At 66.4% G+C, this 12,078-nt stretch overlaps 1 protein-coding gene across 1 annotated transcript; it reads left to right on the forward strand.

Annotated features, from left to right (window-relative positions):
- The first annotated feature begins 5,002 nt into the window (after positions 1–5,002).
- Positions 5,003–10,919, forward strand: LOC127486711 (aldehyde dehydrogenase family 3 member B2). Its single transcript, XM_051830832.2, has 10 exons — positions 5,003–5,244; positions 7,566–7,728; positions 7,914–8,024; positions 8,142–8,262; positions 8,388–8,473; positions 8,563–8,644; positions 8,775–9,161; positions 9,598–9,764; positions 10,277–10,376; positions 10,591–10,919. Exons 1-10 carry the CDS (start codon positions 5,111–5,113, stop codon positions 10,773–10,775), a joined length of 1,536 nt encoding a protein of 511 aa, XP_051686792.1. The 5' UTR covers positions 5,003–5,110; the 3' UTR covers positions 10,776–10,919.
- Positions 10,920–12,078: the final 1,159 nt, after the last annotated feature.

Consider the following 12,078-nt stretch of genomic DNA (forward strand, 5'->3'; position numbering starts at 1 on the left):
CTGTCTTGGCTCCATTCTCTGCGACCTCTTGTCCCTCTGTCCCACTCCCTCCCTCAGGTTCTGTCGCTGGTGCAGCAGGCCCCTGCAAGGGGCACACAGAGAGAGCGCTTCCACCTGCTGGTTCGTTCCCCAAACGCCTGCAACAGCGGGGGCCAGGCTGGAGCCAGGAGCTGGAGGTTTGGCTGCAGGGCTCAGCCACTTGGGCCGTTGCCTGCTGCTCCCCGGGTGCGCACCAGCAGGAAATTTGCATGGGGGGTGGAGCCCGGGCTCAAACCCAGGTGCTCCGAAGCAGGGTGCGGGCTTCCCAGCCAGCGTGCCGGCCGCCGGGCCAGGGGCCTGCTCCAGAAACCCTTGGGCGTGCTCGCTTCTCTTCGCGTCCCGTGGCCTCTTGGCTCCAGCTTAGCGGAGTAGGATCCGGAGGCCCAGACGAATGTTCAGGACCGTGAGAAGTCGGTCGTGCCGGTTCCTGAGCCACAGGGGGCGGCCGAGGGCAGGGTCGGCTGTGGGGGGCCCTGAGCTTCTGCTTCTGTGCCCTCCCAGCCCCTTCCCCCATCCCCGTGTCTGGCCTCAGGTAGCTACATTCGAGGCAGAGTCTTGGAAAAGCCCAGGAGGATCAACTGGTCCCTTCCGGTTCATTCCAAGAGGCCGGGAGAGACGCATGCTCCATGCTCAGGTCTGGGCACCTGGTCTCAGCACCCACCTTTTTTTTTTTTTTTTTTGACAGGCGGAGCTGGACAGTGAGAGAGGGAGACAGAGAGAGGTCTTCCTTCCGTTGGTTCACCCCCCAAATGGCCACTACAGCTGGAGCTACGCCGATCTGAAGCCAGGAGCCAGGTACCCCCTCCCAGTCTCCCACACCGGTGCAGGGCCCAAGCACCTGGGCCATCCTCCACTGCCTTCCCGGGCCACAGCAGAGAGCTGGACTGGAAGAGGAGCAACCGGGACAGAACCGGCACCCCAACCAGGACCAGAACCCGAGTGCTGGTGCTGCAGGTGGAGGATTAGCCTAGTGAGCCGTGGCGCTGGCCCAGCAGCCATTGTTTTGTTGGGTGCCTGGTGTCCTCTGCTGGACCCGGGGTCACTCTCCTGTGCAGGGATTTGAGGCCCCAGGAGCATGGGTGAAATGTACAGTCCTCCCCGCAAGCAGCAAAAGGGGTCCCCCAAGAAGACTCAGGTTAGTGCTGGCCCTCAGGGAGCGGAGGGGCAGGGGCGCCCAGTGCAGCCTGGGCTCCTGGCTCTGTTACTGGGCTCCGGGCAGGGGAGGGAGGGCGACTTGGATGGACAACAGAGAAGGAGCCGCTCCCCTCGCCTGCAGGACACTGGCTGTCCGGGTCTGCTCACAGCTGAGGGGCTGGGACACACTGAGGGGCCCACAGCCGTTCCCAGCTCAAGTCCCGCACCTGTGGACGCAGCTAAGCCCTAGCCAGGGTCCCGGCCCGGAGCTGTGGAGTCCTGAGCAACCGCTCTTGTTTTATTTTCTCTCTCTCTCTCTCTCTCTCTTTCTTTCTTTCAGATTTATTTATTTATTTGAAAGTCAGAGTTACACAGAGAAAGAGAGGCAGAGAGAGAGAGAGAGAGAGGGGTCTTCCACCCCCTGGTTCACTCTCCAATTGGTTGCAACAGCCAGCGCTGAGCCAATCTGATGCCAGGAGCCAGGAGCTTCACCTGGGTCTCCCACGTGGGCTTGGGCTGCCGTCCGCTGCTTTCCCAGGTGCACGAGCAGGGAGACAGATCTGGAGTGGAGCATCTGGGACTCGAACCAGCGCCCACATGGGATGCTGGTGTCGCAGGCAGTGGCTTGACCAGTTCTACACAATGCCAGCCCCAGGAAGACAGTTGTGAGGCAAGGTGGGGACCAGTGTGTGGCACAGAGGGTTGGGCCGCTGCTTGCAATGCCGTCGGCAGTCGCGCCAGTTCGAGTCCGGGCTGTTCTGCTTCTGAGCCAGCTCCCGGCTCATGCACCTGGGAAAGCAGCGAAGCCAGCCCGCGCTTGAGTCCCTGCCGCCCATCCGGGAGAACCGGCGGAGTCCCCGGCTTCAGCCTGCCCATCCTCGGCTGTTGTGGCCGTCTGGGGAGTGAGTCAGCGGGTGGGAGATCTCTCCATCTCCGTCCCTCTGCTTTCTCTGATCTCCCTTTCATTTGTTTATTTATCTTTTAAAAAGATATAATTTTTTTTTTTCATTTGAAAGGCAGAGAGAGAGAGAGAGAGAGAGAGAGAGAGAGAGACCTTGCATCTGCTGGTTCACTCCCCAAATGGCTGTAATGGTTGGGGCTGGGCCAGACTAAAGCCAGGAGCCCGGAGCTCCGTCCTGGCCTCCCACGTGGGTGCAGGGGTCCATGCACTTGGGCCGTCCTCTGCTGCCTCCCAGGCACATCAGCAGGGAGCTGGAGCGGAAGGGAAGCAGCCAGGATACTTGCATTGCAGGCTGCGGCTTAACCTGCTGCACCACAATGCCGGCCCCCACGCTCCCTTTCAAATAAAATAAATAAATCGTAAACAAGAAAAAGGTTTCTGAAGCAAAGCATAAAAAACACAAGTCTCAGGGCCGGCGCTGTGGCGGAGCGGGTAAAGTCTCTACTTGCAGGGCCAGCATCCCATAGGGGCGCCGGTTCGAGTCCCAGCAGCTCCACTTCCCATCCCGCTCTCTGCTGTGGCCTGGGAAAGCAGTGGAGGATGGCCCAGGTCCTTGGGCCCCTGCACCCGCGTGGGAGACCCAGAGGAAGCTCCTGGCTCCTGGCTTCAGATCGGCGCAGCTCCGGCCGTTGTGGCCATCTGGGGAGTGAACCAGCAGATGGAAGACCTCTCTCTCTCTCTCTCTCTCTCTCTCTCTCTCTCTCTCTCTCTCTGTAACTCTGTCTTTCAAATAAATAAAATGAATCTTAAAAAAAAAAAAAAACTCACAAATAAGAGAAGGAGGAGTGAGTGACACCTTGACAGCAGGGACTCCACTTCGGAGCAGAGACTCCGTTCTGGGAAGGTGCCCCCCGCACCGTGAGACTCTGGTCTGAAACGAGGATCTAGAACAGTCGGACAACAACAGTCCCTACATCACACCTGGCAGAGCACAGAAACCCCAGGAGGGAGGGTCGCTCAGGCGTGGAGGTGGACAGGCTGCACCGGGTCAATGATGAACATGTGATTTGTCTGTGTCCTACATGTGATGTAAGCCAACACCCGGACTCATGTCAAGATTGCAATTGGAATTAAGATCGTAACTGGTGTTGTCAAGATGATAAGTGATAGCAGTTTCGCACAGGTTTTGGGTCAGCTTGCCCCGGTAACCATGTATCCCCCCGACCCTAGCACCATGAATTCCCCTCCCGGTTTTGTGGCTTTGCCTTTATCAACCCTGTAGCTTTGGGTGGCTCTGCACCAGGCAATAAAGGACCGTCAGACTGCGTCAGTGTGTGGAGCTCCTTTGTTCACACTCGCTGAGGTTCAGCAGGAGCAGTAACACTGTAATGTCCGGGCCTTTCTGGTTGTCTCAGCCCCGAGGGTGCTCCGGGCACCTGGGGGTGCTGCTGACACAGCCCCACGTGGCAGCGTGACAGGGCGCTGAGCGAGCCCGGCCCCAGGTGGCTCCCCCGCCCCGCCCGACCTCCTGGACCCGAGCCTGCGTTTCCCGGGCTGGCGGCAGAGCCAGATGCTCCTCCCACGGGACGGCGCGGCGCCCTCCCTCCCTCCCCAGGGGCCCCTCGGCTCCCTGGCTCCACTGCGGCTTCTCCCCGCCCCTTCCCACGCAAAGACCCCTCCCCGGCTGTCAGTCCTGTCTGTCCGTGTCTCTGGCTGCCCCTCGCGTCCACAGCTCCGGGCACTCCGGTGACCTCCTCCGGTCCCATGGCCTGTGGGGCGATGGCTCCCCAGCGCAGACGAAGCTGCCCTTTTTTTTTATTATTAAATTTATTTTATTTATTTGAAAGTCAGAGTTACACAGAAAGAGGAGAGGTAGAGAGAGGTAGAGAGAGAGAGAGAGAGAATCTTCCATCTGCTGGTTCACTCCCCAGATGGCCACAACGGCTGGAGCTTCGCTGAAGCCAGGAGCCAGGGGCTTCCTCTGGGTCTCCCACGCAGGTGCAGGGGGCCCAAGCACTTGGGGCATCCTCCACTGCCTTCCCAGGCCACAGCAGAGAGCTGGATCGGGAGAGGAGCAGCCGGGACTAGAACTGGCACCCATGTGGGATGCCAGCGCTTCAGGCCAGGGCTTTAACCCACTGTGCCACAGCACCAGCCCCACGAAGCCGCCCTTGGCATGAGCCCCTGGCCCTGACTCAGGTTCCCGGCACCTGCTTTCCTGGTCCCTCCCACCTCTCGTGTGGTCCCCGCCTCCCTGATTCTCCCTCTCCTGGGCCCCCGCCCTGGCCCCCATTCAGCTCCCGATGACGGCTGCCCCCTCATGGCACAGATGCCCACCGGGCTCCTTCCTCCAGCCGCACTCCGCCCCTCCCCCACCCGCTGTCACCGAGGACTCTCAGGTGCCACTTGCCTTTGAACCTCACGTCCGGTGTCCAGTCCTAGCTCCTGGCCCCGCCCAGGGGGTGTCTGGGTGTCCCCTGCCCCAGGCTCGCTGTGGGGCTGCCCAGTGGTCTCCTTCCAGCCCCTGCCCTTTGCCCTGGTGCCCCAAGTCCTCCGTCTTCCGCCGCACGGACAGGTGTCTCCTCGCTCTCGCCTTGCCAATGCCTGGAGCTCTGCCCCTGTCCACCCGCCTGCTCCACCATTGTCAGGGTGGGGCCCTGAGGCGGGAGCTGGTGCTGGAACACGTTCCCTGACCGTCGTGGGTGCACCTTGGGGCACGGGGATGGAGGAGGAGTGGAGATGACTCGGTGCCAGGAACCCTGGGAGAGGCCTGGGAGGGCTTCCTGGAGGAGGCAGCCGAGACCCTGAGGGGCTTTTTCTGGCTGCTCAGGTATCACAGCCTGAGCAGTCTGACCTGTTCCCCGGGCCAGTTCCACCTGGCAGCCGCAGGATCCCTGCAAGCAGGCGGGCGGAGGAGCTGCTGAGACTCCTGGCAGTGGGAGAGGGGTGGGTGTGAGAATTCGGTGGCGGCCCCCGCCCCGCCCCGCCCCAGCCGCTGTCAGGTGGCCTGGGCCTCACTCCCCACCCGGCGTGGGCATGGAGTCCGGCGGGGCGGCCAGCTGTGCGGCTTCTGGGCAGTCGGCGGCTGCAGAAGCCTGGGGTGGGAGCAGCATGTCCGGGGGAGAGGCCAAAGGCTCGGCCCAGGACCCAGGCTCGCGGCCCGCGCTGGGGTACGTGGGGTCCCCGGGGCAGAGGGACCCTCGGGTGGAAGGCCCTGGGTGGGGCCACGGCACGGGGTCACGGCAGGTGGGTGCAGGGGGCCACACTGCCAAGCGGCCTGGGGCTGGGGGTGACCTCCGGGACGGGGGGCTCAGGGCAGGGAGGCGTGCGCCTCGTGACCTCAGGTCAGTGTCCTCTCCTCACCCCTAAAGGAGCCCCCAGGCTGGGGCTGGGGCTGGGGCTGGGGCTGGGGCTGGGGCTGGGGGTGGCGCAGACGGATGCAGGGGACCCTGGTGGGGACCCGGCAGGGCTGGGAGCCTGCAGGGGAGAAGGGGGAGAGTCGGAGGGGGGAGGGGAAAGCTTTGGCTTCAGGTCCCCGGGCCACATTCACTGCCAGCTCCGGCTCCTGCCTCCGGGAGCCTCCCTCCCCCACGGTAGAAAGCCTGGAGGTGGGGGCCGGCACTGTGGTGTTGTGGGTTAGGCGGCAGCTGGCAACACCGACGACCTATATGGGGGCGCAGGATGGAGCCTTGGCTGCTCCACTTCCGATCTGCTCCTGCCGATGACCTGGGGAGGCAGCGGGAGACGGCCAAGCGCTTGGCACCTGCCCCCGCCGTGGAACCAAACGGAACAGCTGCCCCTGAGAGGCCCCACCCCTCCCCGCGGGGTCAGAGCCGGGAGTAGGTCTCCGGCCAGCCTCGGGGAGAGCCACGGGCACGGATCAAGATTGCAATGACGGCGTTTGCCACGTCTGGACCGTGAGCTCCACAAGGGCCAGCCTCGTCCCAGTGGTCGCCTGCGTGGCCCAGGTTCTACCAGGACCTGCCTGGGATGCGGCCGGAGACCCCAGAGGCCCCGCGCCTGAAGCGGAAAGAGCCTTGGGTGAAGGGAGGAGCCAGGGGAGGCCAGTGACCTTGGCCGAGTCTGTCTCCTCACCTGTCGAGCAGGTGCTCTGGCTCCTTGATTACTGCAGAGAGCACCAGGTGTCAGTGAGGGGGCAGGTGTCACAAGTGGGGGCAGCAGGTGTCACAGGTGGGGGGGCAGGTGTCACAGTGAGGGGGGCAGCAGGTGTCACAGGTGGGGGGCAGGTGTCACAGTGAGGGGGGCAGGTGTCACAGTGAGGGGGCAGGTGTCACAGTGAGGGGGCAGCAGGTGTCACAGGTGGGGGCAGCAGGTGTCACAGGTGGGGGGCAGCAGGTGTCACAGGTGGGGGGGCAGGTGTCACAGGTGGGGGCAGCAGGTGTCACAGGTGGGGGGCAGGTGTCACAGGTGGGGGGCAGCAGGTGTCACAGGTGGGGGGCAGGTGTCACAGGTGGGGGGGCAGGTGTCACAGGTGGGGGGCAGCAGGTGTCACAGTGAGGGGGGCAGCAGGTGTCACAGGTGGGGGGCAGCAGGTGTCACAGGTGGGGGGGCAGCAGGTGTCACAGGTGGGGGGCAGCAGGTGTCACAGTGAGGGGGCAGCAGGTGTCACTTGTGGGGGGCAGCAGGTGTCACAGGTGGGGGGCAGGTGTCACAGGTGGGGGGCAGGTGTCACAGGTGGGGGGCGGCAGGTGTCACAGGTGGGGGGCAGCAGGTGTCACAGGTGGGGGGCAGGTGTCACAGGTGGGGGGCAGGTGTCACAGGTGGGGGGCAGCAGGTGTCACAGGTGGGGGCAGCAGGTGTCACAGGTGGGGGGCAGCAGGTGTCACAGGTGGGGGCAGCAGGTGTCACAGTGAGGGGGGCAGCAGGTGTCACAGGTGGGGGGCAGCAGGTGTCACAGGTGGGGGCAGCAGGTGTCACAGGTGGGGGGCAGGTGTCACAGGTGGGGGGCAGGTGTCACAGGTGGGGGGCAGCAGGTGTCACAGGTGGGGGGCAGGTGTCACAGGTGGGGGGCAGGTGTCACAGGTGGGGGCAGCAGGTGTCACAGTGAGGGGGCAGCAGGTGTCACAGGTGGGGGGCAGCAGGTGTCACAGGTGGGGGGCAGCAGGTGTCACTTGTGGGGGGCAGCAGGTGTCACAGTGAGGGTAGCAGGTGTCACAGGTGGGGGCAGCAGGTGTCACAGGTGAGACATCAGGTGCCTCCCTGATGGCCTCCCGGTCCCGGTCTCTCAGTCTGTGACCTTGAGAGCGCTGCAGCCTCAGAGACAAAGAACCGGGGGAGACGGGGACCCTGAATCCGTCTCCTGATAGAGCGGCTGGGCGGGGGCTGGGGGGCAGGTGCGCAGGTGGGAGGGGCCAGGAGGGGCCTGGCTGCCCCCTGGAGCGTGGGGCGTCACAGCTCTCTGCCCTCCCTGTGGGGGTGCCCGTGAGCCCCGCAGGTGCTGACCGCCCCGTTCCCACCACCCCACCCGCAGGATGGAGCCCTTGGAGGACCGGCTGCGGCGGCTGCGGGAGGCCTTCGACGCGGGGCGCACGCGGCCGGCCGAGTTCCGGGCTACGCAGCTCCGGGGCCTGAGCCGCTTCCTGCAGGAGAACAGGCAGCTCCTGCAGGCCGCGCTGGCCCAGGACCTGCACAAGGTGGACGGCAGGGGCGCGGCGGGGCGCGGTGGGGGTGGGGCCAGGACAGGTGCATCACAGCCGCGCAGGGAGGCAGCCTTGATGGCTGACCCACAGGGAAGCGGCCATCCTCGGGCCGCCCACGGGAACTCGCTTGTCCCCCCTGGCCGGCCCGGGGGCCTGAGCTCCGGGAATTCCTCCCGCAGTCGGCCTTCGAGTCGGACATATCGGAGCTCATCGTGTGTCAGAAGGAGGTGGACCTGGCCCTCAGCAGCCTGCACGCCTGGATGAAAGACAAGCCGGCCGCCACCAACCTGGTGAGCCCCTGCCCAGGCCTCCCGGGTGGGACTCCGCCTGGGGAGCCGAGGACCCGGGCACGGGGCGGGCTCGGAGCGGCCTCTGGTGGGGCCTCACCGTCCGCCCCACACCCCCAGCTCACGAAGCTGGGCTCCGCCTTCATCCGGAAGGAGCCCTACGGCCTGGTGCTCATCATCGCCCCCTGGAACTACCCCGTGAACCTGACGCTGATGCCCCTGGTGGGGGCCATCGCTGCAGGTGAGAGCCGCCCCTCGGCCGCCCGCCCAGGAGCCCCTCTCAGAGAAGGCTCCAGAATCTGCCTGTGCGGGGGTCGGGGGCTGGGGGGGGGCACCGGCCTCTCCCACCGCCCCCCCCCCCCGCAGGGAACTGCGTGGTGCTGAAGCCCTCGGAAATTAGCAAGGGCACGGAGAAGGTGCTGGCCGAGGTGCTGCCCCGGTACCTGGACCAGGTGAGGGCGGCCCTGCCCCCGCGCGGCCAGTGCCCCCACCCCCGCCTGCCCCAGGACCTGCCCCTGAGCCCAGCTCCCCCCCACCCCAGAGCTGCTTCGCCGTGGTGCTGGGGGGCCCCGAGGAGACCGGGCAGCTGCTGGAACACAGATTCGACTACATCCTCTTCACGGGTGAGGCCAGGGGCGGGGGCCTGGGACCGGAGGGGGCCTGGGGTGAGGTCGGAGGGAGCAAGAGGCAGGCGCCTGGGCCGCCCAGCCAAGGCCCGCTGAGGGCGGGGCGGTCTCCTGGCCACGTCCCCAGGGAGCCCCCGTGTGGGCAAGATCGTCATGGCGGCCGCTGCCAAGCACCTGACGCCCGTCACCCTGGAGCTGGGCGGCAAGAACCCCTGCTACGTGGACGACAACTGCGACCCGCAGACCGTGGCCAACCGCGTGGCCTGGTTCCGCTACTTCAACGCCGGCCAGACCTGCGTGGCCCCCGACTACGTGCTGTGCAGCCCCGAGACGCGGGAGCGCCTGCTGCCCGCCCTGCAGCAGGCCATCACCCGTTTCTACGGCGACGACCCCCAGCGCTCCCCCAACCTGGGCCGCATCATCAACCAGAAGCAGTTCCGGCGGCTCCAGGCCCTGCTGGGCTGCGGCCGCGTGGCCATCGGCGGCCAGAGTGACGAGAGCCAGCGCTACATCGGTGAGCCCCTCTCCTCGCCCAGCCCCCCGGGGCCGGGACCCCGCCAGGCCGGACCACACCCCCAAACCAGGGCCCTGCTGCTCAAGCCCAGGCCAAGGCCACGGCTCTGGTGCCACGATTTGGTGGCCTAAGGCTCCGCTCAGCGTGGCGGGAGCTGGACTTCCTCCCCGCCACACCCTGGGCCACAGCCATGCGTCTGCCCAGTGCCAGGCCAGGCTCTCAACACCTGCCCCTCCCCCACCCCGTGACCCCGATCCTGCCGGCCCAGCCCCAGGCTCTAAGCGAGCCCCCACCTCCTGGGCTCAGGACGGCCTGGGTGTGACCTCCGCCTCCAGGGCCCTAAGACCCCGTCCTCCCCACCGGCCCCCCGCCCACTACTGCACCCAGCCCCCTGCCCCAGGGGCCGGGCCGAGGTCTGAGCCGCCCGTGCCCGCAGCGCCCACGGTGCTGGTGGACGTGCAGGAGGCGGAGCCGGTCATGCAGGAGGAGATCTTCGGGCCCATCCTGCCCATCCTGACGGTGAGCGGCCTGGACGAGGCCGTCGCCTTCATCAACCGCCGGGAGAAGCCCCTGGCCCTGTACGCCTTCTCCAACAGCAGCCAGGTGGGGCTGAAAGGGGTCCATACCGGCCCCCTCCCCTAGGGACACGCCCGTCTAAGGCCTCTCACCAGGCCACTGGTGTGACTGCCTGGCCAGGGGCTCGGGCAGGGTGGAGATCAGCAGGCGGCGGGCTGGCCAGCAGTGGGCCGGGGCCAGGGCAGCCACTGGTATGGACCGTGCGTCTCCTGAACCCTGAACAGGTTCCTCACAGGCCGGCGAGGTTCTCGGTGGAGCTGGGGGCCGAGGGAAGCCTGACGGGCCAGGCAGGGCCTTGCCGGCCTTGGGCGGGGCCTGTGCTCTCCATTGCCAGACCTCATTGCCACGCCCCAAGGTCATGGCCGCCCTTGGTGCTAGAGGGGCTTCCTCCATCCTCACACCCTGCCGCACCTCCCCAAGCAGGTGCCGCCCCACAGAGGGGCTTAGAGAGGAGGGGATTGCTCAGGGGCCGGTGGAGCTGGGGGAGCCCCCGGCGGACTCCTGGGGCTCAGCCCAGCACCCGCCTCCCTCCACCCCAGGTCGTGAGCCAGGTGCTGGACAGGACCAGTAGTGGCAGCTTCGGAGGCAACGAGGGCTTTATCTACCTGACCCTGCCGACCCTGCCCCTCGGGGGCGTCGGTGAGTGCCCGCCCTGCGCCCAGCCCCGGGGAAGCCGGGGTGTGTGGCACCCCAGACCCAGGAAGTGTCCATTTGCTGTCCAGCCTGCAGCAGGCCCGGGGTCTCTGCAGGCCTCAGTTTCCCCACCTGTGCGTCTCTGGGCTCCCGGCGGGGCGTGCGCTGCTCCGGAGGCCGGGCTGCCCGGCCTCAGCCCTGCCTCTCCACGCCCGCGCAGGCCACAGCGGCATGGGCAGCTACCACGGCAAGTTCTCCTTCGACACCTTCTCCCACCACCGCGCCTGCCTGCTGCGCAGCCCCGGCTTGGAGAAGCTCAACGAGCTCCGCTACCCGCCCTACAGCAACTGCGCCCAGCGGCTGATCAGCTGGGCCATGGGGTCGCAGAGCTGCACCCTCCTGTGAGGCGCGGCCCCGCCAGACCCTCCAGCCTGCTGCCCCGCGCGTGAGACCCAGACCTGGTGATGGAGCCCCCACGTCCCAACGCTGGGCAGAGTCTGTGGCCAGAGAGGCCCCTCTGTCAGGTCCATAAACGCATCCACAAAGACAGAGCAGCGCTGCTGTCACCTGACTGGGGAGCTGGCGTGCACGACCTGAGAGTGTCCTTGGCAAGGGCTCCGCCGCGCCGCGTGGGGTCCGCAGGAAGGGGCCGGCCGGCTGGCGGTCAGGCGGCGCGGCGCGCACGCGGCGGCCCCACTGGTCAGCTCTGCTCCCAACTCCCGGGAGGAAGGCGGTCAGGGCTGGCGCGATCTAAATCTGGTGACCCCGACAGACCGAGTCTCGGGTCTAGAGGCTGGGCTGGGCTTGTAAGGAAGCAGGGGTGGAGCTGGCATCGTGGGGACCCTCGCCAGGGCAGGTCTGGCCCATGGCAGCCACCGCTTGCTCTCCCCCTGGTGCCCACCCTGGCAGCCGCTTGTCCCGGTGGGTTCTGCACCCCTCCGAGCCATGCAGAATCTGAGCCCTGAGGCTGAGGGAAGGAAGGGGAGAAGGGCCCACCAGCTCCCCCGGAAGCTGTTTGGGATGGTTGTCCCCAGACGGGCACGGGGGGACTCGAGGGAGGTGCCATACAGGGGCTGTTGATGAGGGGTGGGGAGGATGAACAAGGAAGCGAGACGGTGGACGGATGGATGGATGGGTGGTGGGCAGGTGGGCAGGTGACAGTGACAGAACAGATAGTGGCTGGGTGGGAGGCTGGAGGAGAGTAGATGGCGGGTGGAAGGTTGGGTGAGGGTGGGTGTATGGAGGGGACAATGGGTGGGTAAGGAGATGGGCAGGTGAGCAGGTGGGTGGAGGAATGAATGAACAATGAACAGTCAGGTTGTTGGTGGGTGAGCCGATGGCTCAGACAGAGGACGAAGCCTCCCGGGAGAGCGGGAGTCCGGGGGCCACCAGGGGCAGCAACCCAGCCCCAGAACGCGGCAGTGCCGCAGGCAGTGGGTCCGTGCCCTGCCTCCCAGTCAGCCCCACACCTCGCCCTTGCCTAACCCAAGGCAGCTGGAGCAGGGTCAAGGGCACAGGGCTGGCCCCAGGCAGACTTGGGTCTGCAGCCCAGCTGTGCCTTAGGCAGGCTGTGTGTGCCCGGGCAAGGTGCTAGCCCTCTCTGAGCCCCAGCTGTGCCCGCTGCAGGGGATCTGGCTGGGCCGAATTGAGCAGATGCACGTTGCCCCTCCCCTCCCCCTGCCCAAGCCTGGACCCCACCCTGCTTCCT

This window comes from Oryctolagus cuniculus, chromosome 1 (genome assembly GCF_964237555.1).
Source record: "Oryctolagus cuniculus chromosome 1, mOryCun1.1, whole genome shotgun sequence".
Classification (NCBI taxonomy): Eukaryota; Metazoa; Chordata; class Mammalia; order Lagomorpha; family Leporidae; genus Oryctolagus; species Oryctolagus cuniculus.